Consider the following 23,110-nt stretch of genomic DNA (forward strand, 5'->3'; position numbering starts at 1 on the left):
AGTAGTGTTTGGAATTTAAATGTGGAGCAAATATGGGCTTAGTTATGGTATATAGCAGAGGTCATAATGTAGCAGAGGTATAGAGCAGAGGTCGTAATAACAAGTTAGTTAATTAATAAGCTGTTAATTTACCACCATATAGTATGCCTGAATACTACCTTCAGATACTTAGCTTCTCTTTAAAAGCAATTTCTTTACTTTTTATGTGCTATTTGATTTCAGGAATTCAACCTAAGCTTGTTAGCACCTTGTTTAAGCCTTGGCATGAATGAAATCTCAAGAGACCAAAAAAGTAGCTTCTTCGAAACAGCTCGGAGGGTAACTCTGGATCATGTGTCTACCACTGTACAAAATCTTCCTGCCAACCACCAGGTTTTTCAACCCCTATTGCCAACTGAGCCATCAGCTTACTGGAAAAAACTAAGCGATATCTTTGGTAATAGAAATAATGATCTTTTTAAGTTTATTCTCTCTTCTGCAAAGATACTTTACAGATATCTTGTGAATACATGAAATTGCTATTTAAAAAAAAATCAAGATACCTGGCATAAAAGTGCTTATGAAATAATTCTGAAAAAAAAAGGGGGGGCAAAAAATCTGAACTGCTAGATTTCATCCAGTCTTATTTTATAGGAGATGAGGTGATGTATCAGTCTGTGATGACACTTTGTCGTGCACTGGCTCAGTATTTGTTGCTACTCTCAAAACTACCAGCTGCTCTCCGTGTTCCTCCTGACAAAGAAGATGATATCCTGAAATTCGTAGTTATGTCAGTAGAGGTAAGAAACTACAGCATAATTAAAGATATGATGAAATGTTGGGAGAGAGAATAGCTTTTACTTAAACTGATCACCATTGAGTTACTTTTGATCTGGACTTTCTTGTCTTAACCGTAGATATTTCTTCAGCGGTTATTTTATTTGACCTGTGTTAGTAAATCAGATGGACTTATGGGACAAGGGCAACTTTTTACAAGGAGGGGTTGACTGAATGATGGAATGATCTTGGCATTTGGCAGAATGACCCTGCACCGATTTTTGGGACACTGAGTAGACAGTATATAATGCTCATCACTTTCTTGCTAATAAAACTTTACATACTGCTGAGATAAAAAAGAAAAACAATGCCAAACACGTTTGTTTATACGTTCTTTTGTTGCAAGAATTTGCTCTTAATAGGAATTTTTTTTTTTTTCCCCAGGCACTATCATGGCATTTAATGCATGACCAGATTCCATTAAGTATAGATCTTCAAGCTGCTCTGGATTGTTGCTGCCTGACATTACAGCAGCCTAGTCTCTGGAATTTGCTGGCTTCTGCAGTTAATGTGACATATGCTTGCTCCTTAATTAATTGCATTAGATTTATCATAGAAGCAGGTGAGTCCAATTTGAACAGCTATGAGAAAATTTTCTTAATAAATTGTTAGTCGTCACTGATCAAATGCTAGGTGTCTGGAATATTTCCTCTGAGTCCTTTTTAATTATTTCTTTGACCAACTTATTTTTACTGTTTTAATTTCTCATTTAAAATTTTGTGTTTATTTTATAACTTGGCCAATGTCTTGGAGATGTAAATATTTGACTGCTATGTGGTTTTGAGGAGAAGAATTGAATATGAGGTATGTAATGGCTGAATCTTTTAAATATTGTTGTCTAATTCAGTTGCAGTTGAACCTGGTAATCAACTTCTTAGTCCTGAAAGAAAGAAGAATACTTCAAAAGGCTTAAGTGAGAGTGAAGTTGATTCAAACTCACAGAGTAAGTAAATGGCGAATTACACATTTGCCTTTAACTTTCAGTGAAGAAGTATTTGTAGGTACCCGTGCTATTACTGTTTTTTTTTAACAATGAGAGTCTATCTGAGACCTTATTTGTATTTGATAATTGTTTATTAAATACAGGTTGAGATTTTTTTTTTTTAACAGATATAGTGTTTTTTTTCTTGAAAGTTAACATTAATGTAGCTTTTTCTTTTGGGGGATTCTGTTAGCTGTGCAGCACTCTGCAGACTGAGCTTTTCAGTGTTGTGCGATTTTTAAATTTCATGTGGGAGAGGTAGAATTGTTAATATTTCTCCTGAAGAATGGCAGACTCATCTTCCCTTCTACAGTATGGGAATAGTACATTGAGGTGAAGGTCAAGAGTAGTCCGTGAATGTGGGTAGCACTGTTTTCCATATCCAGCTGTGCTAGTACAGTAAGATACCATTTCCATCTACAGAAATTACCTGCTTGTCAGATTTGGCATAGAGCCAGCTATGAGACTGTTTTCTCATAAAGCAGCTGAGTTTGGTCACTTTTAATAGAACATTTGTTAGAATTTAACGTGACCCTTTCTTGCTGGGTTTAGCATGTGAGCTGCTCAGCTGACAGATCTCACGTGCTGGTAACCTCCAGCACTGAGACTGGCAAACAATGCAAGCCATTGCAGGGAGGGTGGTAGTAGTATTCTTCAACTAGCTGAAATACTGTAGAATATTTCTTTGTCTACATATTTATTGTGGTTTTGTCCTTTTTAGTCAACATACTCTTTCATTAAGCATTTCTTGTTTTTCTGTATCTTTTTAAATTATGTGTCTTTTGAATAGATTCATAAACCTGAATTTCTTTTTCTCCCAACAAAGAAAATAAACACATTACTGCAGCTTGTGAAATGATAGCTGAGATGGTGGAATGCTTACAGACTGTCTTGGCACTGGGGCACAAAAGAAACAGCAGCATTCCAGCATTTCTTACTCCTGTCCTCAAGAACATCATCATCAGTTTAGCAAGGCTGCCTCTAGTGAACAGTTACACAAGAGTGCCTCCCTTGGTATGTTCATTATGCTTTGTTTTCAGGACTTTAAAGGCTATTGAACAACTTTTTGAAAACCAAATACGGTGCTGTCAATAGGACTTCAACCTTTAGCTGGGTTGATCAGCCAGTTTGTCTTTTTAAACACTGAGTAGCAGCAAAACATTGTAAAGATATCAAATAAGAGTTCACTTTGGAATCAAGAGATTTGACTAGAAAGGAGTGTAGTCACTTGCATTCTTAGGTGAAAGAACGTCCAGGTGGCAGTTAAAGAAAGAAGAAGCAAGCAGTGACTTGGGTGCTTTGGTAGGGCCAATATTTCCTCCTGCTCAGTGGGACTGCTTATCCTGGAAAGAGTGCAAAATCTACACTGCTACTTTCTTTGACACCTGAATTGACAAATTCATTTATCATGCTAAATACCACAATGATGCTGAGGTGTCTGAAGTAGCGTCTGAACTAGCTCGGGTATTTGTGTGTGGTGCTGTACCATGGTACACCATGCAGATACTTTTGGATTGTATATAACCGTTCTTTCCTAACTCATCTTTGATCCTTTGGACAAGGTGTTTCAATCTTTTCTTTTTGGCCGCTGGATTTAAGAACATCTTATGATTACCTCCATGTATTTTCGGTACTGGGAAATGACTTAGTTTTGATAAATTTCAAAACCATTATCAGAAACATTTCTAGATGCTTATTAGGTAGAGTAAAAGGGGTTTTTCTGATATGTTCAAGGTCCTTTCTCTGGTCTTTCTCTGTTTCTCAGCACTCTGTTTTTGAGGGAATGTCAAAAGTTACTAATTTTTTGGATTGTGACTTTTTTGCCCACTCTGTGCTTTTTCAGCCATCAGTAGTTTGTGCACTATTTTCCCCGAATTATCTTTCAGCATAAGTTCTGCACAATCTAGGAGTCCCCTGGCACTTAAATTCTAAACTGAAATATATGGCAGGAACGTACTTGCTTTCATGTCCAAACTTGGACAGTAGGACTGAATAATTAATTCATAGTGAGAAATATGCAAAAAAGCCCGAATTAGGAATACGATGTAAAATGTGTATTAGCTGTGTTAGGTATTTAATCTTTAAGTTTTTTTTGTATTTGGAGAATTACTATATTTACTGATGTCTCATTGCTTTTGGATGGTGCACATATATTTATGGCTGTCATGTTAGTACTATTTCTGGTTTGGATAAGTAGTTTTTCTTTATATTTCTTCAGGTCTGGAAATTAGGCTGGTCACCAAAACCTGCGGGTGACTTTGGCACAGTTTTTCCTGAAATACCAGTAGAATTTCTTCAAGAAAAAGAAATCTTTAAGGAGTTCATCTATCGCATTAATACGCTTGGTATGTACAAATTTAAAAATTAATATAGTTGGCTCTTACTGGGCATTTACCTGTTTTGTGAAGCTACTGGATAACTGAATCTGGTACCATTTGTTTACTTTTGTTTATGTGGAAGAGAAGTAATATTTCAGAGCAGGTTAGTAATTGTGTTGCAATAATTCTTATGTTTTGCTCAATGCAGAGGAAAAAAATATAAATTACAGAAATACAGCCAACACCTATTCCTACTCAAGGGAAGCGATTTCAGTGTGCTCTACAAAACAGCCACTTGTTTTCTGGAGCATGCACTTGCCAGTATGTTCAAGAATATTTTGCTTCCCCCCCTTTTTTTATTCATGCATAGTATATAAATAGATTTTAGTGCCACACTCAATATTTTAAATGACATGCTGTCACTTTAAAGCTTCTGGATATGTCAAGGTTTACTGAGAGAGCAGAGGGACTTAAGAGTTCAAGTATTTGTCAACAGTTGAGACTGTCAAGGGTAATGCATCAAACTTATGCTTGCATATGCTTACAGAAGTTCTTTGGGTTTTTTGGTGGTTTTGTTTTTTCCCCTCTAATCTATAGGTTAATATTTGACTAACTTGTGGCATAGCACTGATTTCTGTTCGATCACTATAAACCTTAAGATGACATTCTAATTTTTTATTCTTTAGATATCATTATTATAAACTGCAAGGTATTATTCAGGAATCCTCTGCTGTCTTTTATAGGTAAAAATCTGTTTGGAAAAACTTTCCAAGAAGTGCTTGAGTTTTAATGGCCTATTTCTAGGCAATTCAGTCATTTTGCTTTTAGGACATGAAGATGTCTCGGATCATTATGGGATTCTCCACAGTGTGTTTTCCTGTGCGAATTAACCAGTTTTCTGGATGATTTTCTGTGTTGTGAATATCTCAGTGCTTTGCAATTTGGACAATCAAAATATTTAAATGTGTGTAAGAAACAACCCAAACAGGACCATTTAAATAATATTGTTCAGAACCTTCTAAACAGTTTCACAGAATCACAGAATTATCAGAGTTGGAAGGGACCTCTAGAGATCATCTAGTCCAACTCTCCTGCTAAAGCAGGATTGCCTAGAGCACATTACTCAGGACTGCATCCAGGCGGGTCTTGAAAATCTCCAGGGAAGGGGACTCCACAACCTCCCTGGGCAGCCTGTGCCAGTGCTCTGTCACCCTCACCGTAAAGAACTGTTTCCGTGTATTTGAACGGAACTTCCTGTGTTCTAACTTGTGCCCATTACCCCTCGTCCTATCACTTGGAACCAATGAAAAGAGCCTGGCTCCATCCTCCTTCAACCCACCCTTTAGATACTTGTATGCCATAATAAGGTCTCCCCTCAGCCTTCTCTTCTCCAGGCTAAAGAGTTTGTCACTTTCTAAAATAGAACACTTTAAATTAAAGCTGTAGTGATTATAACAACTGCTGAATCAAATAGGAAATGGTATGAAATTAAATCTGTGGAAACAATGTACCATTTTTGAATGCTGTTCCATGCTTAAGTCTGTATCAAGACATAAATGGCTATTTCTGAGTGTTTCCCTAGGATGGATCAGCCGTACTCAGTTTGAAGAGACGTGGGCTACTTTGCTTGGTGTACTTGTAACTCAGCCTATTGTAATGGACCAAGAGGAGAACCAACAAGAGGTAATGTCATTCACTGAATTTTTTAAATTAAATTTTAATTAAACTAAGGAAAATGTTTCTGTTATTAATCCTGTAAAGCAAAAAAGTAATGACTAAAACTAAGAAATTATTTCTACTTTATATTTCCTTGTCTTCATATCCCTGTGAGTTGACACATCCATCTTCTGGCTTAAAGTTTCTGCAAGCATGTAAACAGTATGGAAAAATTTTAGTGAAGCTGTTTCAACTTTATATTAGTATGTCACTCAACATGCATACAGTTTAAAGTTTGCTTGATTAGATGTTTGGCTTTAGGTACAATAGGAACTCCAAAATTTTTGAAAGAAGCAATGTGTGTGAGAACTGTGCCTCTAGGAAATGTACTAGTTAACTAACTAGTAAGTATTCCTGCAATTAGCTGTGCTATCTAATAATCAAGTTTCTTTGGTAAGATTTTTTTGTAAGATTCTTGACTAAAAATGAGTTGATCCGGAGATGCATGCTCATGTCTCTTGCTCCCAGTTGTAGACTGTATATTGATCTTCTAATTTGGATGCCTCAGGTAGGTGTTTAGAATTCAGTGGATCAGAGCCGAAGAAATTTATCTATACCAAAAGCAAAGAAGAGAGTGAACTTAGCTATCATGAAAGAGACTCTCCCTCCTTAGACGTCTTAACCTACTACCTAACTGAATTTACTATGTTCTAGCTGTTTGACCTGAAAGGTTTTTTTTTCCTAGACTCATAGTTGATAGTTCACTCCCAGATTGTGAATGGTCCTGATGGTAGGTGCAGAGTCTAAAGTATTTTGAAAAATTCAGAGGGTAGATGCCTGGGTAGCAGGCAAAGGGGTTTGTTTCCCTTAGTCCCTAGGTGTCAGACTCCAAAAAGGAGTAGGGCATCATCATCCCTCTTCTGTGGGTTAGCATCTCCTGTTAGTTAGACTGACTTGGAGATTTGTGCAGCCTGCAGAATTTTTGAGTTACTCTTTTCTACATAATGGCCATGATGGATCAGACTTAAGGCAACCTAGCATTTGGTAGCTCCTTATTTGTCATGTAGGGAGTGTTTATTTCTAGAACAAGAGTAATACTGCTCCTTTACTTTCTAAGGAAAACTAATATGTTCAAAATAGCAGACATTTTAAGCACTATTATAAATTTCAGTATGTTCGTATTTTCTGAAATAAAATACATGAATTTTTTTTTTTTAAAGTTGAAAATTTGTTACTATCTGACACTTTCCAAAAAAGGTTCAGACTCTCTTGCGGTCTGATACTTTCAAGAGGGAATCAGAATCTATACAACGAAAGCAAAAACTGAGAAGTATCCTTCCACTTCAGAATCTGCCAGTGTTTGTGGTGCTGTTGTAATTTTAGTGTGTAAAAAAAAAAAAACAAAACAAAAACAACAAAACAAAAAACCAAACAAACAAACAAAAAAACCCAACCTGATTTAGTCAAAGTACTGATGATAAACAGTTATAAGAAAAAAAGTTAAATGCACTGCAAAGGTTCCTTCTACTATCAACTCAGGGAGGATGAGTTACAATCCACAGTGCCAGAAGCTTATTTTGAGAGAATTTTTTTAAAAGGGAAAGAAATAGACTACTACAGTGTTGATGATTTATAGTGTCAAAGTACTTGATGCAATGCGTGTAGTTCCATATACTTCTACTGGGGAAAACTGTCAGTGCCTCAAGTATGGATCGTAGATTAAACCTAACCAAATATTTTAAGAAAGTTGTGTTACAGTTTTCTCACGCTTTTACAGTGCTGCTAAATACTGAATGTAGCATCTTGGTTTAGAAGAAACATGGGATGCATCTGGATAATGATGCCCAGAAAAACACTGCTGAAAATTCATTATGAGGGGAGTTTTGTTCCTAAACAGGCAGTTAATAAAAACAGTTAACATGGGTCCTTCTCTGAAGAGTTTCCAACTCAGATTTGGTCTTATATGATGCTTTGTTTTAACAGGTAACTGATGGGTAGATGCAAACAAAGAAACTAAATGCTTTGAAAGCTCTGAAATGGACATCTTGAGGTTTTAATGCTGTTGGGATAAGAGAGGATGCGTGCAGAATGGCTGATGAGATGGAAGGATGTGTTGCTGCTACAGTCACAGTGATTTCTGTGCATTGCTTGTCAGCTAAATTTCTGGATGGGAAGAATTCTAGGTGTCAGGCTTATTAATGATAATTTAGTGGAAGTTGACAAACTGATATCTAGGGCTTTTGTGATTCTTTTTTTTTTTTGTATAATTCAAATTACAGTAAGTTCATTTTACAGGAAGATACAGAGAGGACCCAAATTAACGTTCTCGCAGTACAAGCCATAACTTCCTTGGTGCTGAGTGCAATGACAATACCTGTTGCAGGCAATCCAGCAGTTAGCTGTTTGGAACAGCAGCCCCGCAACAAAGCTTTAAAAGCTCTGGACACAAGGTATTTTTTTACTTGCTCTAAAATGCATAGAATTTATACTTGTGATTAATACATAATTACAATTGCTTAATCTAGCTGTAGCAAAAATATGTATAGACTGTATTTTCTAAGCAAGAGTTTATACAGATGCATCTGTTTACATAAAAGTTACATGGACTTAACATCACGAACCTGCTGAGTTAAAAGACAGTATCTTACTGAAATCTAGTAAACACTGTGCAAAATGTATTTCTCCACATTTCTCAGTTTTAGCTTCCCTACTAATGAAAATAACCATAGACATGTAACACTGTAGAGCTATCTAGGCAAACTTGCACAAAAATGTTAAAGGGAAAATCTGCTTAAATTGATTTCTGTTGGGCTTTCAGGTTTGGGAGGAAGCTAAGTGTTATCAGGGGAATTGTTGAACAGGAGATCCAAGCAATGGTATCTAAGAGAGATAATATTGCTACTCATCACTTATACCAAGCTTGGGACCCTGTTCCATCACTTTCTCCTGCTACTACAGGTAAGTGCCTATGTGTGGGGAGGAGAGAGAGTGAATTTCTTTTACATTTAAAAAGTAGAAAAGATACTCTTAGGAATTTATTTGAAATCCAGTTTGCAGAAAATGAAGCCATTTTCACATCTACTTTGTTATGCACATTTTAAAAACTTGTCTTCTGTTTTGTTATAGGTGCAATTATCAGCCATGAAAAACTCTTGCTGCAAATCAATACTGAACGAGAAATAGGAGATATGGATTATAAACTGGGGCAGGTTTGTTAAAACCTTAATTTTGAACTTCACTTTTATTGCATTTCTTCCAGTTTGTGAAAAGTCAGTTAAGAGGCGTTGCTTAACATCAAATGTAAACTAAAAGCTCTGAGTGCTGCAGGGTAGATTGTAACTGGGTGACTCCTCTCAGCCAGCCATCCCACCTCTCATGGAATTTTTGCTTGTGTGTGTGAGGTCTACCCGTGAGCCAGCTACGGAGTTGTACTTTTCAGCCTTTTGTGTTAAAGAGCCCTTGTAGTGTTAGCTTACACTTAAACTATTGGATTTTAATTTTGCTATTGCATGCTTGCAGTAGTCCTTAGGAAATGAAAAAATCACTGGACATAAAATAAGCAATGTTGTTTTAATTTTGAATAAACCCAGTGTAGGGACGTAAATTTCACTGGATGATGTTAGTTGGAAAATTAGCACTACATACAGTGAGTAAAAAAAGTCCTTATCCATATAATAATACGGATATATAAAATTAAATTATTATTAAAAATAATAACATAAAAATAAAATATAAAAATTAAGTTAAATTCAGTTCATGTAAATGTTATTTGAAGCTGTGTATTCATTGCCTGTCATTCCAATGAAAAATGTATTGGACTTCTAAGATTTTTCTAATCTGACTACAAGGGTGTTAAATGTTGTGCTTCCTTTTTATTTGTTTTTTTCTTGTTTGTGTTGCAAGGTCTCTATACACTCCATATGGTTAGGAAATAATATCACTCCATTGAGAGAAGAAGAGTGGGGTGAGGATGAAGAAGACGAGAATGACATACCTGCTCCTTCCTCACCACCAACCTCTCCTATTAACACCAGGTGTCTTACGTTTTTTTTGTCTCTCCTTTGACTTATCAATAAGCTTTTATCTCTTTGTGCTGAGTTCAGTAAGCTGGCTTTATAAATTGGACACTGGTAAATAACTGTATTATTTCAAATCAGTGCTTAAGAATAGCTGTTTTAACACTTGCTTATTGTGCCTTGCAGGAAACACCGTGCTGGTGTAGATATACATTCTTGTTCTCAGTTCTTGCTTGAGCTGTATAGCCAATGGATATTGCCATCAAACCCTAGCAAGAGAACGCCAGTCATTTTGATTAGCGAAGTGGTGCGATCAGTAAGTCTAAACTATTATTCAGAGGCATAACTGAGTATATGTTATCAAATGTTCACAGCTAAGCAGCATTTGTAAAGCATCTTTTAATATATGGGAAACTGATTTTTCTTGGCAGTGTTATTACATGGGCAGTGCAGAAATATAACTTTAGCAACTATGGCATTATAGTATTTTAAACTGTGTAAGGATCTCGATTGCATATTCCGCTACTACATTACAAACACTTTGTTGTCACTTAATAATAGTCGGTATTTTACTTGCCTACTTGCTAAAAGTAGATTTCAGGATTTTGCTTATTCTGTCTCTTTGTAAGAAAAAGAAGATGGAACAATGCATTAGAGGATTAAATTGGCTGTTGAAGTGTAGAACCAAACATAAAGAACACAGGTGTGGAATGTGTCTTGATAGCCATTATTCAGTACTGTAAAAGACTTAAAATGAAACTATACTTGCAAGAGAAAATGTATTGTGGGCTGTATTGTACATTGCAAATGACAACATTCATTCATTTTCCAGAATTAGTTACTATAGTGGATTTGGTTTTGTAAACCTTTTGGAAAAAAGGACCATTTGGAGGTAATTGTTATCTGAGATGGATGGTGGAATTAATTCTGGACAAGTTAACAGTAGTTGTTCCAGACACTTGAGTTAATGTTTACACGTTTAGTAGATGGATCGAGGAATCTTTTGCTGACAATTGTAACAGAAGGGAGAGTCAATTTTTTGCTGTCTGCTAATGGGCTTTTTTATATTCAATGTTAATTTGTGTACAGCTTCTGGCAGTATCAGACTTATTTACAGAAAGGAATCAGTTTGAGATGATGTATACAACATTGACAGAATTGCGAAAGGTGCATCCATCAGAAGATGAGATTCTTATACAGTATTTGATACCAGCCACTTGTAAAGCTGCTGCTGTTCTCGGAATGGTAAGAAGTTCTCATGGAAGTTTATTGGAAATTTGAGTCTGGTTAACTCATCCTTAGCTACTGCTGCAAAATCTGATGTACTTGGTAAGAGTGGTTTGTCTCTAAGAAAATCCCTTAGCTGATCTGCATGGCTATAAGAAGTAATAGGATATATATTCTGGGTTCTCAGAGGTTGCAAACATCATCTCCAGTTGCCCCATATTCAAACAGAAACGTTGTTTGGTTTGGGGTTTGTGGTTTTTCAGGTTTGAGCTTAATTTAATGTGCTTTTTGGTTTATTTTACTCAACTGAGTGTTACCTTTGCTGTGGACTCATTTGTTACATTTGAGGACTCTGGAACAGCTACTGCTAGATTTGTGTTACAGGTGAATGGCTGTGCTCGTGTGAGAGGCTGGGGCAGTGCATATGATGAATGCATGCGTAGCATGATTGTCAGGTTTTCTTTCCCACACTCTTTGCTTTCCTCCACTGCATCATTTTGTATTTAGGGAAAGAACATTATTAATGCAAGTTATTTAATGAAATGTGTTGCTGTCTTTAAATCTATAGACTAGAGAGCAGTAGTATTTCCTAATGGACATTTCAGAGAGGAATTATTTAGGGGAAAAAAAAAATTCCAAATTCTTTTCAAAGAAGTTAGCATTTCCAGAAAATTTCTTTGAAACTAATATAAAACTATATGGGTAACAGTGATAAGAAAGATTTTGAAAGACTTCTGGAGTAGGGCTTCCAGTAGCTATTGTGGAAGCAACTGTGTAAGGGAAGGCTCTGAAAGTGATGCCAAACATGCAGAAGCAGTTTTAGAGATCAGATTTTTCTGACTAGGCTGTAATTTCCCACTCAGTGAGCTAATACCTTCTCACAAGCAAACAACTGAATATAACAGGTTAGTGGGAAGGGAGAAAAAAGGTTGATTCCGTGAAGAGTGCCAGTGGTCTCGGAGAACAAATAAATGGAACACTGTCCTATTGAGTGGATGGGAGAGTATTCTTTCGGATGCAGACTATAGGCATCTACTAGTCAGTTTCAGGCAGAAGCATCCTTTGTGGTTAGATGGAGGGCCAGAAAATCCCAACCATCCAAGTCCTATATGTAGAGGATTCTTAAGAGCACATATTATTTACTGAACTAATGCTTATCTTGGGGGTTTTTGGCTTTAAACAAGGAGATAATTTTTTATAAAGTAGCCTCAGATTACTAGTGAATCTGCAAGTCTTCTCTTATATGATTATATTGATCTTGGGACATTGATTCAGAGTAGTTTTAAGCCAGGCTCTGTTCTGTGCCATATTTTCTGCTCTTTAATCTGTTCCAAGTATTTCCAAATGACAGGAGTCACCAGTATTGAACCAGTGTTGACTTCTAATGAATGCTCTTGTTGAATGTATTAGGATAAAGCTGTGGCTGAACCAGTAAGTCGACTGCTGGAATCGACACTAAGAAGCACCCATATGCCAAGTCGGATTGGAGCTCTGCATGGAATTCTTTATATCCTTGAGTGTGACTTGCTTGATGAGACAGCGAAACAACTCATTCCAATTATCAGCGAGTATCTTCTCTCCAATTTGAGAGGAGTAGCACAGTAAGACTCTTCCCCCCGCCTCCCCTGAACTGTTGCATGCTTATGTGTGAACAAAAGGGCTCTTTACAGTTTGCTGTTGTCAATACATTTTAGAGCAGGCTGTTGTATCAAGCAGGTTTTGGCATTTTCGTTGAAATCTTACAAATGAAGCTTATCAGCCAATTTTAGGTTTGATTTACAGGAGCAAAAGGATATTTGAGGGTGAGAAAACTGTTTGATAGCTCACTTTTGTCTCTTTGGCAAGTTGTGTTCTCTAAGCCTTATTTTTCTGTCAAAAGGTGTACTCTTTGAATAAGACTTGCAGGATCAGTAATGAATCTTATTTCTACGAAACAAGTCAGGCAATGATAGCTTGTAATTATATTGCTGAAAATTTTCTTGTGTTGCACTGGATTTCCATGATAACCAGTGCTCTCTTGGCATCTTGGTGATACTTTGTGTGATTTCAAAAATTGCATAAATGTCACGTGAAAAAATACTTAGTGTTCCTAAGGGTTGTTTATATTGTCTTTATTTGTAACCCAGACAACTTTGATGTAAGTGACCCCTAGTGTGTTTGCTTATTTACAGTTGTGTGAATATCCATAACCAACAGCACATCTTGGTGATGTGTGCGGCTGCTTTCTATTTGATCGAGAATTACCCACTTGATGTAGGGCCTGAATTCTCTGCAGGAATTATACAGGTACGTTGTGATGCCTCCAATTGGTCATGTAACCTGGAATCACCACATAGCTATCTTTAACACTTAACTTGATTATTGTGGTGTAGATATGCTTTTGGTTTTAGTTTCATTAAGTTTTCTTAATCCCGGATGCAGTTCCATACTAGCTGCAGTGGTATGGTGCTAGAAGATGACCTAAATACACCCCTAAAAAAAGGTAGTTTGCTTTTTTTTTTTTTTTTTTTTTTTCCAGATGTGTGGAGTCATGGTGTCTGGAAGTGATGAATCAACACCATCCATTATTTATCATTGTGTCCTGAGAGGATTAGAACGACTCCTCCTTTCGGAGCAACTTTCTAGGCTGGATAGTGAATCGCTAGTTAAACTGAGTGTTGACAGAGTGAATGTGCAGAGCCCCCACAGAGCAATGGCAGCACTTGGATTAATGCTGACTTGCATGTACACAGGTATTTACTGGTTTTATATCTTTGATGTGCTGAGAGACTAGCTTATTAAGTGCTAATTTTATTTATTTATTTTTGTTACTGAGGATAATAAGGTCTTATTTAGCATTCACAGTAAACTTGTAACAAATTATTTTGGTTTAGGAAAGGAAAAAATCAGCCCCAGTCGTACTACAGATGCAAATCCTGCTGCTCCCGACAGTGAATCTGTAATTGTAGCTATGGAACGAGTATCTGTCCTTTTTGATAGGTAAGAGGATAAAATGTGTAGTGGGGCACTGGGAGGGAAATGATTCTGTTTGCCACTGTGTGGTCACTTCTCTATTTGACAGTTCTAATATTTAATTGATGATGTTTCTCAGCTTACCATTGCTTAAAATTGATACTTCTAGTATACACAGTAACACTGATGGAATTGCTGAAGGCAGCAAGAATGTACAGGAATGTAAATGGAAAACAGACATGTTCTAACTGATACTGTGGTGCACAAACCATAATACGTTATAAATGTGTTTCCAGCTCCCTTCAGGTCAGACTCTTAAGTGCTTTTCAGGATGTCTTCTGCATAATCAAGGATATAAATCCAGTTTACAGGAAATAATCTTTCAAACCACCCTAGGAGTTTAAAACCTTTTTCCCCTTCCCCCACCCCAGTGTTGCTCTTTCCAAGGCTGTTAAGTAATTGCCGTGGAAGGGTACAGTAAAACTTCTGTATTCACATGGAACTCATTTAATGGAAATACTTCAAAACCCCTGTTTTGATCTGACAATCTCAAGCTGTCTTCGGTGAGCATAGCATGTTAGATTTTGCATAGTAGTTTGTGGGATAATGGTTTACATTTTTTAAAGTGTTCAGTGGTTTTTCTATAAAACTGGAGGAGGGTTTCACTTCTGCAGTCAGTGAGAAGAGAACTAGAGCAGTGCTTGAGTGCTTTTGAAAATATCACTCCTAAGAGTTAGCAAAACAAATGTGAATAGTATAAGCAGAAAATAAATTGTAGTGAATAATTACATTGATTGATCATGACACATCAACAGATGCAGCCTTTATTATGAAAGATTTTCCAATCAGTGTTATATTGTCTTTAAGTTGGAGTAGCTTTTCCCCTCTTCACAGTGCAGTGGAACTGGCTTTTCTGTTCAATATATTGGTCATCCTAGTCTTGAATAAAAATAATGCAAAGATGTTATGAATGGAAATCAGTGTTTTGCTTATAAATGGTCTTTTATCTGATAACTAGGAGTAGAGATCTCCCTGTCCTTTTTTATTCTTGTTTAGTATTTTCAGCATTCCTATTATTAAATCTTGTCTCTGATGCAATCCCAGAGCTAAAAAAAATGCTATTACAAAAAAAAAAAAGAGGGGAGGGGGAGAGGACATGATGCCAATAACTTCTGATAGCTTTGATAGACCTCTTTGGGTAGACTGTTAGAGTAAGATTACACGAAGACTTGGATTCCTGAGTGCTGAAGATTTCTTTGCATATCTACAGGTGAAAGCAAAATGTTCTTTTAACAGCCAATTAAATTGGAAAAGAACGAGATATTTAGTGGAATTCAATCGTAACTTATGTTCTTTGTTATTATTTTCAGGATCAGGAAGGGATTTCCTTTTGAAGCTAGAGTAGTGGCTCGGATCCTTCCACAGTTCCTTGATGATTTTTTCCCTCCACAAGATGTAATGAATAAAGTTATTGGAGAATTCTTATCCAATCAGCAGCCTTACCCGCAATTCATGGCAACAGTAGTTTATAAGGTAGTGTTTATATTGTTTTTTTTCCCCTTAAATGTTTCAGAAGACTTAAATAACTGACAGATCAATTGGGGGGACAAATAACAGTTTTGTTAGATCTAATAAACTGTTTGCAGTGATTGAGCTGTACCGCTGTGAGCTTTGTCTTCTGGGCAACATGGAGAGCCAGGAGACATGTTGCCCAGAAGACGACAAAGCTCACAGCGGTACAGTTCAATCACTGATAGTGGGAAAATGAAGAGAAGATTAATAGTTGGGATCCTGGTGCTCAGACTCTCTAGAGCTCAAGCAGCCAGCCCAGGTCATCTAGCCTTGTGAACTTTACAGTCAAGCTCCTGTGGACTCAGTTGGGCTTCTGGGTATTTTGCTCTTCGGCACCTACTTACTGGACTTATGCATCACTTGAGAGTGCACGTGTGCACCATGTTTGATGCATGAAAATAGAAACATGAGACGAGTCTTGCATTTCTGTGTTCTTACTTCAGTTTGGCACAGATGCCATGAGTCTAGTTATATCCTGGCTGAGTCCCTTGCAGAATTTTTTGTCTAGGCATTGTGTTCATTAATTCTTTAGACTCAGAGTTATCTCTGGGAATCTGGTTTGTGAAGCCCTGAGCTTTGTAGCTGGACAGAATCTTTACAAGAGAAACTAAACTCTTTCATTTGTCCATCTACCATGTCTTTATTCCTGTGTAAAATATTTTTGCAGGTGTTTCAGACACTACATAGCACTGGACAGTCCTCAATGGTCCGTGACTGGGTGATGCTGTCTCTCTCTAATTTCACACAAAGAACACCTGTGGCAATGGCAATGTGGAGTCTTTCCTGTTTTTTTGTCAGTGCTTCCACCAGTCAATGGATTTCAGCAATGTATCCTAAAAAGACTGAATGTGTGCCATTTCTGGGTAAATACAGTGATTCTGTAAAGCACAGTGATAGCCTTGAAGGGTAAGAGTAGAAGCTTAACACTCAAAAAAAAGGCAGATTTACTGCAGTTAGTGGTGTATACAGCTTTGTGCTATTGGTGCCTCAGGTTTCGGGGGAGGGGGGGAAGAGAACTTCTAAGCAGTTTATGGGAATGAAGTTACCTAAAACTACTGTTTCAAGATCTGTTCCTTGTGACTATGCAAGATGATTGGGACAGTCCGTCCTTTGAAGGACTTTTTAAAAGCTTCACCAGATAGGTCACTGCAAAGCTATAAAAGCTTTGTTCTATATTCCTCCTGCAAGATAAAATATATTTTTTTTAAGAAAAGAGCAAACTCAGAGAAAATTATCCTCTACATACAAACTGTATTTTGCAAGTTTCCCCCTGGAGATGCAGTGCAGTCATAGTGATTGGCAATGGAATTACATCAGCCAAATAAGTTGGAACACCCAAAACACATAGGTGGTTATTTAAAAACAAACAAACCAACCCTCAAACAAACAGAAAAATAGCTGTTGCATTTTATGACTGGGCAAAAAAGTGGCATGTCTGAAACTTCCTAATGACTCTTTAACCTCAGCAATGCTCTTTGGCTATCAGCAGATGCAACTGTGGTGCTGATTGCACTGTTTGCTCCAGTGGATAAAGAAAACTACTGCTGGGTTAAAATTAATTTCTGGGGGTACGAAATTGTGTGAAGTTAATGAAGAAATAGCATTTCTGTAGTAGCAGTTTAATTGATTCATGGTAGTGTTTTGCACTTTAACATTGTTGGTGAACTCAAAAACACACCATTCTATAGAAGAACAGTGTTTAAAGTGCTATACCAAAAGATGAGCAGTTTTTGTCATATTGTGACCTTAACTGTTTTTTCAGTCTTCCACATATTATCAGCAGAATGGGAAAATCTGAGCAAGTGGATATTAACATCTTCTGTTTAGTGGCCATAGACTTCTACCGACATCAGATAGATGAAGAATTAGATCGGAGGGCCTTTCAGTCGGTGTTTGAGGTGGTAGCATCTCCAGGAACCCCATATCATCGCCTACTAACTTGTTTGCAAAATGTCCACAAGGTCACAGCATGTTGAACATCCTGAGTTGTAATGGAACTGCATGACTAGTGTTGGAATCTGATGTGAATTATGGGGAATGCAAGATCAAGAAAGTATCTGGGTTGCATTTGTGATGAATATGGACCTGCCAGTTTTACTTCCAGAATGCATGGACAAGTGCTCTGCAGCACTGGAAATCACCTGACAAGTCTAGTGTACTTCTTGTTGTTGTTTACAGCAGGCACCTAGGAGGGGAAAGAAACATGTCAACCTTTTTCAAGTGGTGTTTGGGACTAACCTAAGACACATTTGCTAACTGTAAAATATGAGCAAGTACTATGTTCAAGGTAACTGGTGTTACTCTTCTTCCTAATGTTCAGCTGAAGCCACTGTGGTGCGGCCGGTAAGAAACTGACAGAAAGACTGTTACTGCAAGCTGCAGTCATTAGAAAACTTCATAGTTTTATGTACCTGTATATACTGTTGTGTAGTACAGAATAGAAATTGTTTTTCCTAATGTCTCTCCCAAACAGGGAAAAGAGAAAATTGCTTTCATGATTTACACTTCCAGCATGTAATTCCTCTCTCTGGACTTTCTGATATCCTGTGGTGTATGTGTTGTGATATCGGAGATATAGTGCACATACGTAACCACACATTTTTCTTTTTTCTCAGGATTTAAAATTTGAGTACGGTATATCAGTAAAAGAAATTTTAACTTAAATATTTCTATATCATGTACAGTATGTAAAATTGTAAGATGTGTGGTGCATGAGCTGTGCTGTAATTTGAAATGAACAGAAGCCACGCTACTGAATGTCTTGACATCTGTATTGTCCTCTTTTTTTTTTTTCCCTTGTGCTTGAATTTATGTTCCTTTTTGAAATCCATCTTAATGTACAGATTGCATCTTGTTTTGCATCTCACTTTTTCTTAAAGTGCTTTAAGACTGGAGTATGTTGATTAATTTGTCTTGAGAGACGTTACTAAGGAGGCATTCTTGTGATCCACTCTACTGTAGCTTCTTTTGAATTCCTTTATTTTGAGACATAATGGAAAAGAGAGGACTAGTTACTCTGGATCAGACTTTTGTATACTTAAGAAACCTCTCTTAATTGCTGCACAGCATTTTAAGAGACAAAATGGTGCAAGCTCCGCAGTAGTCAATCACCATTTGACCTTTCCTAACTAAGACCATGGAATCATCTGGATTCAAACCACTCTCATGTAAACAAATTTATACTAGCAGTTAATCAGAAGGCTGCTGTGGTCTACTTTGGGACTGGCTAAGGTGTTAGATTGCACAACCTCTTTTATTACCTGTTGTATACATAATGCTTTAGACACAAACACAGTACAAATATCCATGAATTTCAGGACGCTACACAGGGCCAGATTTAGCTTTTACTCACCACCCAGGGAACCCCATTGATTCTTAAACATTACATGGGGAAATCTAGTGCAGCATTTGTCTTTAGTTGTATTTGTTAAAATTCTTTAATTATAGAGAAATGATACCTTGGTTCTCAGTCACATCTTATACTTAACCTCTCTTCATTTTCTTATCACACCTTTTGGTGACACTTGGAAAAAATGAGATAGTGTTGTCAGGAGGAGCATGTACTGTATGTATTTCTGTATATAATGTATATGTTGAAATTATACACATGTGACAACATTTAATGTATACAGATGTGTATATTTGTATTTATTAAACCCATGTATTTAAACTAATTCCAATCTAGACCAAAAATTGTTGCTTCTGCCCATAATTTGATTACAAAGGAATTGTCCACTGGTGTCACTTCCTTTTAGAAACTGGTAGAGGAAACTGATAGTATGGGCAGTAGAAACAACTGTAGATGTTGCTGTATTTAGCGCTCTACAGATCTTACTATCTAGAGCAATTATTTCTGCCCTTAGTTGGGTTATTCTTCTTTCCCGGGCCACAGCACTGTGGTGATTTTTAAAAGAAACTTTTAAAAGGAGTTCAGAAAAAAAGGTTTAATAAAATAGATACTGTTTGGAAGTTTTCGAGTTATATTGGAAATTATCTTAATTCTGATAAGAGACTAGTTTAAGGCAGTGAGATATAATGCCCTCTATTTTCATTAAGGGTAGTATAGATCACTCTTCCCTTTTGTAACCACCAATAATCGTTTTGTACTGTAAACCCACACACCAGTCAGTTTTTGTATGATATATAGTTTAAGTGAAGATATTTTTGTAAACTATTTTCCAAAATTTAAAATAGATTTTAGTATATTTTTTAAGCATCAGGTTAGTCATATTCTCACCATATAACAGTATATGTTGTGTTACAAACTGTTAAATTCTTCATCATTTTAAGCTCCTCATGATTAACACAGAATAGCTGTTTAATTTACCTTGGGATAATGGGAGCTAGCCCCTTTCTGAAACTTTCCAAACCAATTTGCAACTTGCCATAGAATCCTTCCAACCAGTGAAGGAATACATTGAATTAAGCAGTCAGCATGGCTGGATGAAAAACTTTAGATGTGACAGACCCCTTCCTTCCAATGCCCGTTGCTGGCCTTCAAGCAAATGTTTGCATTGCCCGTTTCTAGTCAAGCTTTAGAGCTGATGCAGTCAGTTCTAACCTCTCACAGATTCATTGGTAGTAATAACTCCATCTGTTTTAACCTCTCTTGGAGATTTGTTGTAGTATATCTCTTGAAACGTGTCCTACATGTCTAAAGGAGGGCACCTCCTCTTAGGAAATTCTCAGTGACCTGAAGGTAATGTAACTTAAGGGTCTTCCTAGTGTGGAAGCGTGTACCGGTAGTGCTTCAAATCTGACACTTTGCCTGCAGCACGCTTTTCTGTCTACTTCCTAGACATGCTTTACCCCAACCTCACTTCTTCTGGAGTGAAATCATATTTAAAATCACTCCTGCCTGCTTCTAGTGACAAGAGCCAAGAGGTATGGCATGAGGACAGTAACAGGAAAACAATGGCCACTAAGAAATACCAATGTTGGAATTAAAGCAAAAAAAAAATTAAGTCACTTGTCCCTTGAGATTGACTTCAGGCAAAGTTTTATTTCACAGAATGTTTTTAACTTACTGTAGACAGAAAGCTAAATCTGAAAAGCAGGCTGCTCAGTTTTTCATTGAGAACAGGGTAGAAATGTGTTTGGGCTTAAGAATTATGTTTGGTGCCCTGGCTCACCAAAGCAAACAGTTTCTTTAATGTGCTTTGCAGTGGAACTGGCGTCATTACGACCTTACAAGACTAGAGGTATGGCATGATTGGGAGCATACTTAAGATAGATTAATGTTTAAAGCTTCATTTACAATTCAGTTGTCAAAGAACCTACTTTACTAATTCTATAATGTGTCCCTCCTTTAAGAACACTGTATGCTAGCCAACTTTTTATAAGTAGATTTTGAGCCGGCTGCCCACTGGCCCATTAAATAAAGTTTGATTACATTTCATTTCGGCATGACCTCTCCCTTGAACTGAGTGCAAGAGTGAGGAGTTGGAAACTGCAATCCATTGTAAAACAGTTCTTACTTGCGGGATTCAAAGTATTTTCTTTACTGTTTATGCTCTTTGCCAGTTGAAATTGAATGTGAGTTTATTTAAATCTTCTCTGAAGTGTGTACTCGGATGTCATTTCTTGCCTAAAGCATCTAGTAAATGATTGTGTTTTACTTTTGCTTTGGTAGGAATGCCTTCTCACCACCAAGACATTGCTTGTTTCTTAACCACCAGCAGCGTTCCTAAAGCACTGAGTAATGAATGAACTGATTTAGATCAAACAAAATGGGGAACAAGTAGAACCTTTTGGGTTAAAAGTAATTTGTTGATGTTTAGTAGGTTTGCCTTAAGAGCATTCTGTCTCACCATTCTCCTTTTTAAATGGCTGTTAACTTTATATAGCAGATAAGGAGGTTGTGTCAAAAACACCACATGGACAGTTCTCCAAGAGCAGCAGACCTGGTTTGTCTTAAGTTTTTGTGGAGCTGTCATGGCTAAGCATTTATGCTTCCTAAATAAAAGAAATTTTAGAGTATAATGAGCAATAAATATAGCAATAAGCAGTTTAATTAAATTTGATCATTCAGGATCTGTCCCAGTGGTTGAAAGGGGTGGGGTGGGAGAAAAGGGGGAACTGATTCAAGTACATTCATTGCTTAAAGCAGATTTTTTCCATGTACAATCCCAACTAAACTTTCTATTAAAGGTAGAAATCAACTAACTGACAATGATAGGTGCTTTGCTCTTTTACTTTTAAAACAATTTTGGTGATAAAGATACAATTGCTGAAAGTTACAAGAGAGCAAAGTACTTTTGTAGGGGTTTTTTAGGTAGTTTAATTATTTTAAAATGAAAGCAAGCTGCTGTAAGAACTAGAGTAAGCAATGTAGCAAAACTTCGGGGGAAGTCCAATACGCTAATTTTACCTAATACTGAGATTTCAGGTGAACTCTTCGTGCATGCTACCTTAAAGTACCCATTGAAAATCTTGAGAATTCCACAATCATACCCAGGAGAGCTTCTATTGTTTGTCAAGTTTTAGCTGTATTCAAGTTAACTGGGTATAAATGCTGCAGAGCATTTGTGAAGCATGTGCTGCTTTTTGTCATGTGCATTTTGTGTGAGCTTATCATTCCCATCAGTCTGTGTACGCATACCATCAAGTTGGATCAACCTGACGAAGGATAAGGTAATGCACCCTGTGGTGGTGTCTTTATAGTTGGAGGGCAATGATGAGCAGAAGCTTGGAGCCCCAACCCCAAAAGCAATTGTACTCAAAGGAAAAGGAAAGCATATAATTTTAGATGTATGTTTAAGTTTAAAAAAAATGCTGAAAATACTGCACATTGAAACTAAAAGAGAAAATAAAATATAACTATTACTGTAAGTGATTTTTCTCTGGTTATTTAAAAAAGGTCTCGATGCATTCTTACCGTAGTCTTTTCCCCGGTATCTGTTCTTTTCAGCAGCTATCAAATATGGAGTATTTTAAAAATATGCGAGTATAAGTGAACTCTCTGCAAATGTAGGTACCCTTCACAATTGCAGTGCTGTTTGCAATTAACGAAGAAGTATGACAGTTGAGCTTTTAATTGTATCTAATAGTCGTGCTTGCCAAAACTTCTTTGAGATTCTAGATGGGATCAGAAAATGCAAAATTTAAGTGTACAGCTGTATTTGTGAATGAGACTGTATTTATCTGCAGCAGTCCTGGGGGGCGGGGGATAATGTTACACAGGAGAAGAAATGGTTTAACTTGCCTAAGCTTGGTTTCCCAGCTGTTAGGCTTGCAGCTTAAAAGAAGTTTCTGGGTGGTCCTGCTGCTGAACACTGGAGGATCTCTTGCGGTACACAACTGCTCACAGACCTCTTGTTTTGATTAACTTTGCAGTGCTCGGCTGTTCTCTGGAAATTCTGGAATAGGCTTTAAAGTAGTAGCTTAATGTAGAAAGCACGTGCGGGTTTCGTTCTCAGTCAAAATAATTTTTTTACATCTTGTTTTTCCTTGTCAGCATTAGTAGTGAATGATCAACCACTCTTGTCACCTTTTAGTTTAGCTGTGGAGCCAAGGAACAGAACTGTACTGTGGTAAGTTTCTTTGTCTTCAGAGTTGAAGACTTGTTGAAT

The 23,110-nt window shown here is 37.0% G+C and overlaps 1 protein-coding gene across 1 annotated transcript in view; it reads left to right on the forward strand.

Moving 5' to 3' along the window:
- HTT (huntingtin) overlaps positions 1-18,282 on the forward strand; it is a gene marked incomplete at its 5' end in the record, with an annotated part of 85,489 nt that extends 67,207 nt beyond the window's left edge. The window contains 20 exons of the mRNA XM_082482480.1: positions 223-436; positions 634-779; positions 1,201-1,378; positions 1,664-1,759; positions 2,625-2,812; positions 4,017-4,143; positions 5,699-5,799; positions 8,068-8,222; positions 8,591-8,730; positions 8,899-8,981; positions 9,676-9,806; positions 9,975-10,104; positions 10,878-11,033; positions 12,426-12,616; positions 13,187-13,301; positions 13,534-13,747; positions 13,889-13,994; positions 15,338-15,500; positions 16,207-16,367; positions 17,302-18,282. Coding sequence (XP_082338606.1) covers positions 223-436; positions 634-779; positions 1,201-1,378; positions 1,664-1,759; positions 2,625-2,812; positions 4,017-4,143; positions 5,699-5,799; positions 8,068-8,222; positions 8,591-8,730; positions 8,899-8,981; positions 9,676-9,806; positions 9,975-10,104; positions 10,878-11,033; positions 12,426-12,616; positions 13,187-13,301; positions 13,534-13,747; positions 13,889-13,994; positions 15,338-15,500; positions 16,207-16,367; positions 17,302-17,515 — 3,009 coding nt within the window. The 3' untranslated portion in view covers positions 17,516-18,282. The remainder of the gene's footprint in view (positions 1-222; positions 437-633; positions 780-1,200; positions 1,379-1,663; positions 1,760-2,624; positions 2,813-4,016; positions 4,144-5,698; positions 5,800-8,067; positions 8,223-8,590; positions 8,731-8,898; positions 8,982-9,675; positions 9,807-9,974; positions 10,105-10,877; positions 11,034-12,425; positions 12,617-13,186; positions 13,302-13,533; positions 13,748-13,888; positions 13,995-15,337; positions 15,501-16,206; positions 16,368-17,301) is intronic.
- Between the last annotated feature and the right edge of the window lie 4,828 nt (positions 18,283-23,110).

This window comes from Vanellus vanellus (genome assembly GCF_965231255.1).
Source record: "Vanellus vanellus genome assembly, chromosome: 4".
Taxonomy (NCBI): domain Eukaryota; kingdom Metazoa; phylum Chordata; class Aves; order Charadriiformes; family Charadriidae; genus Vanellus; species Vanellus vanellus.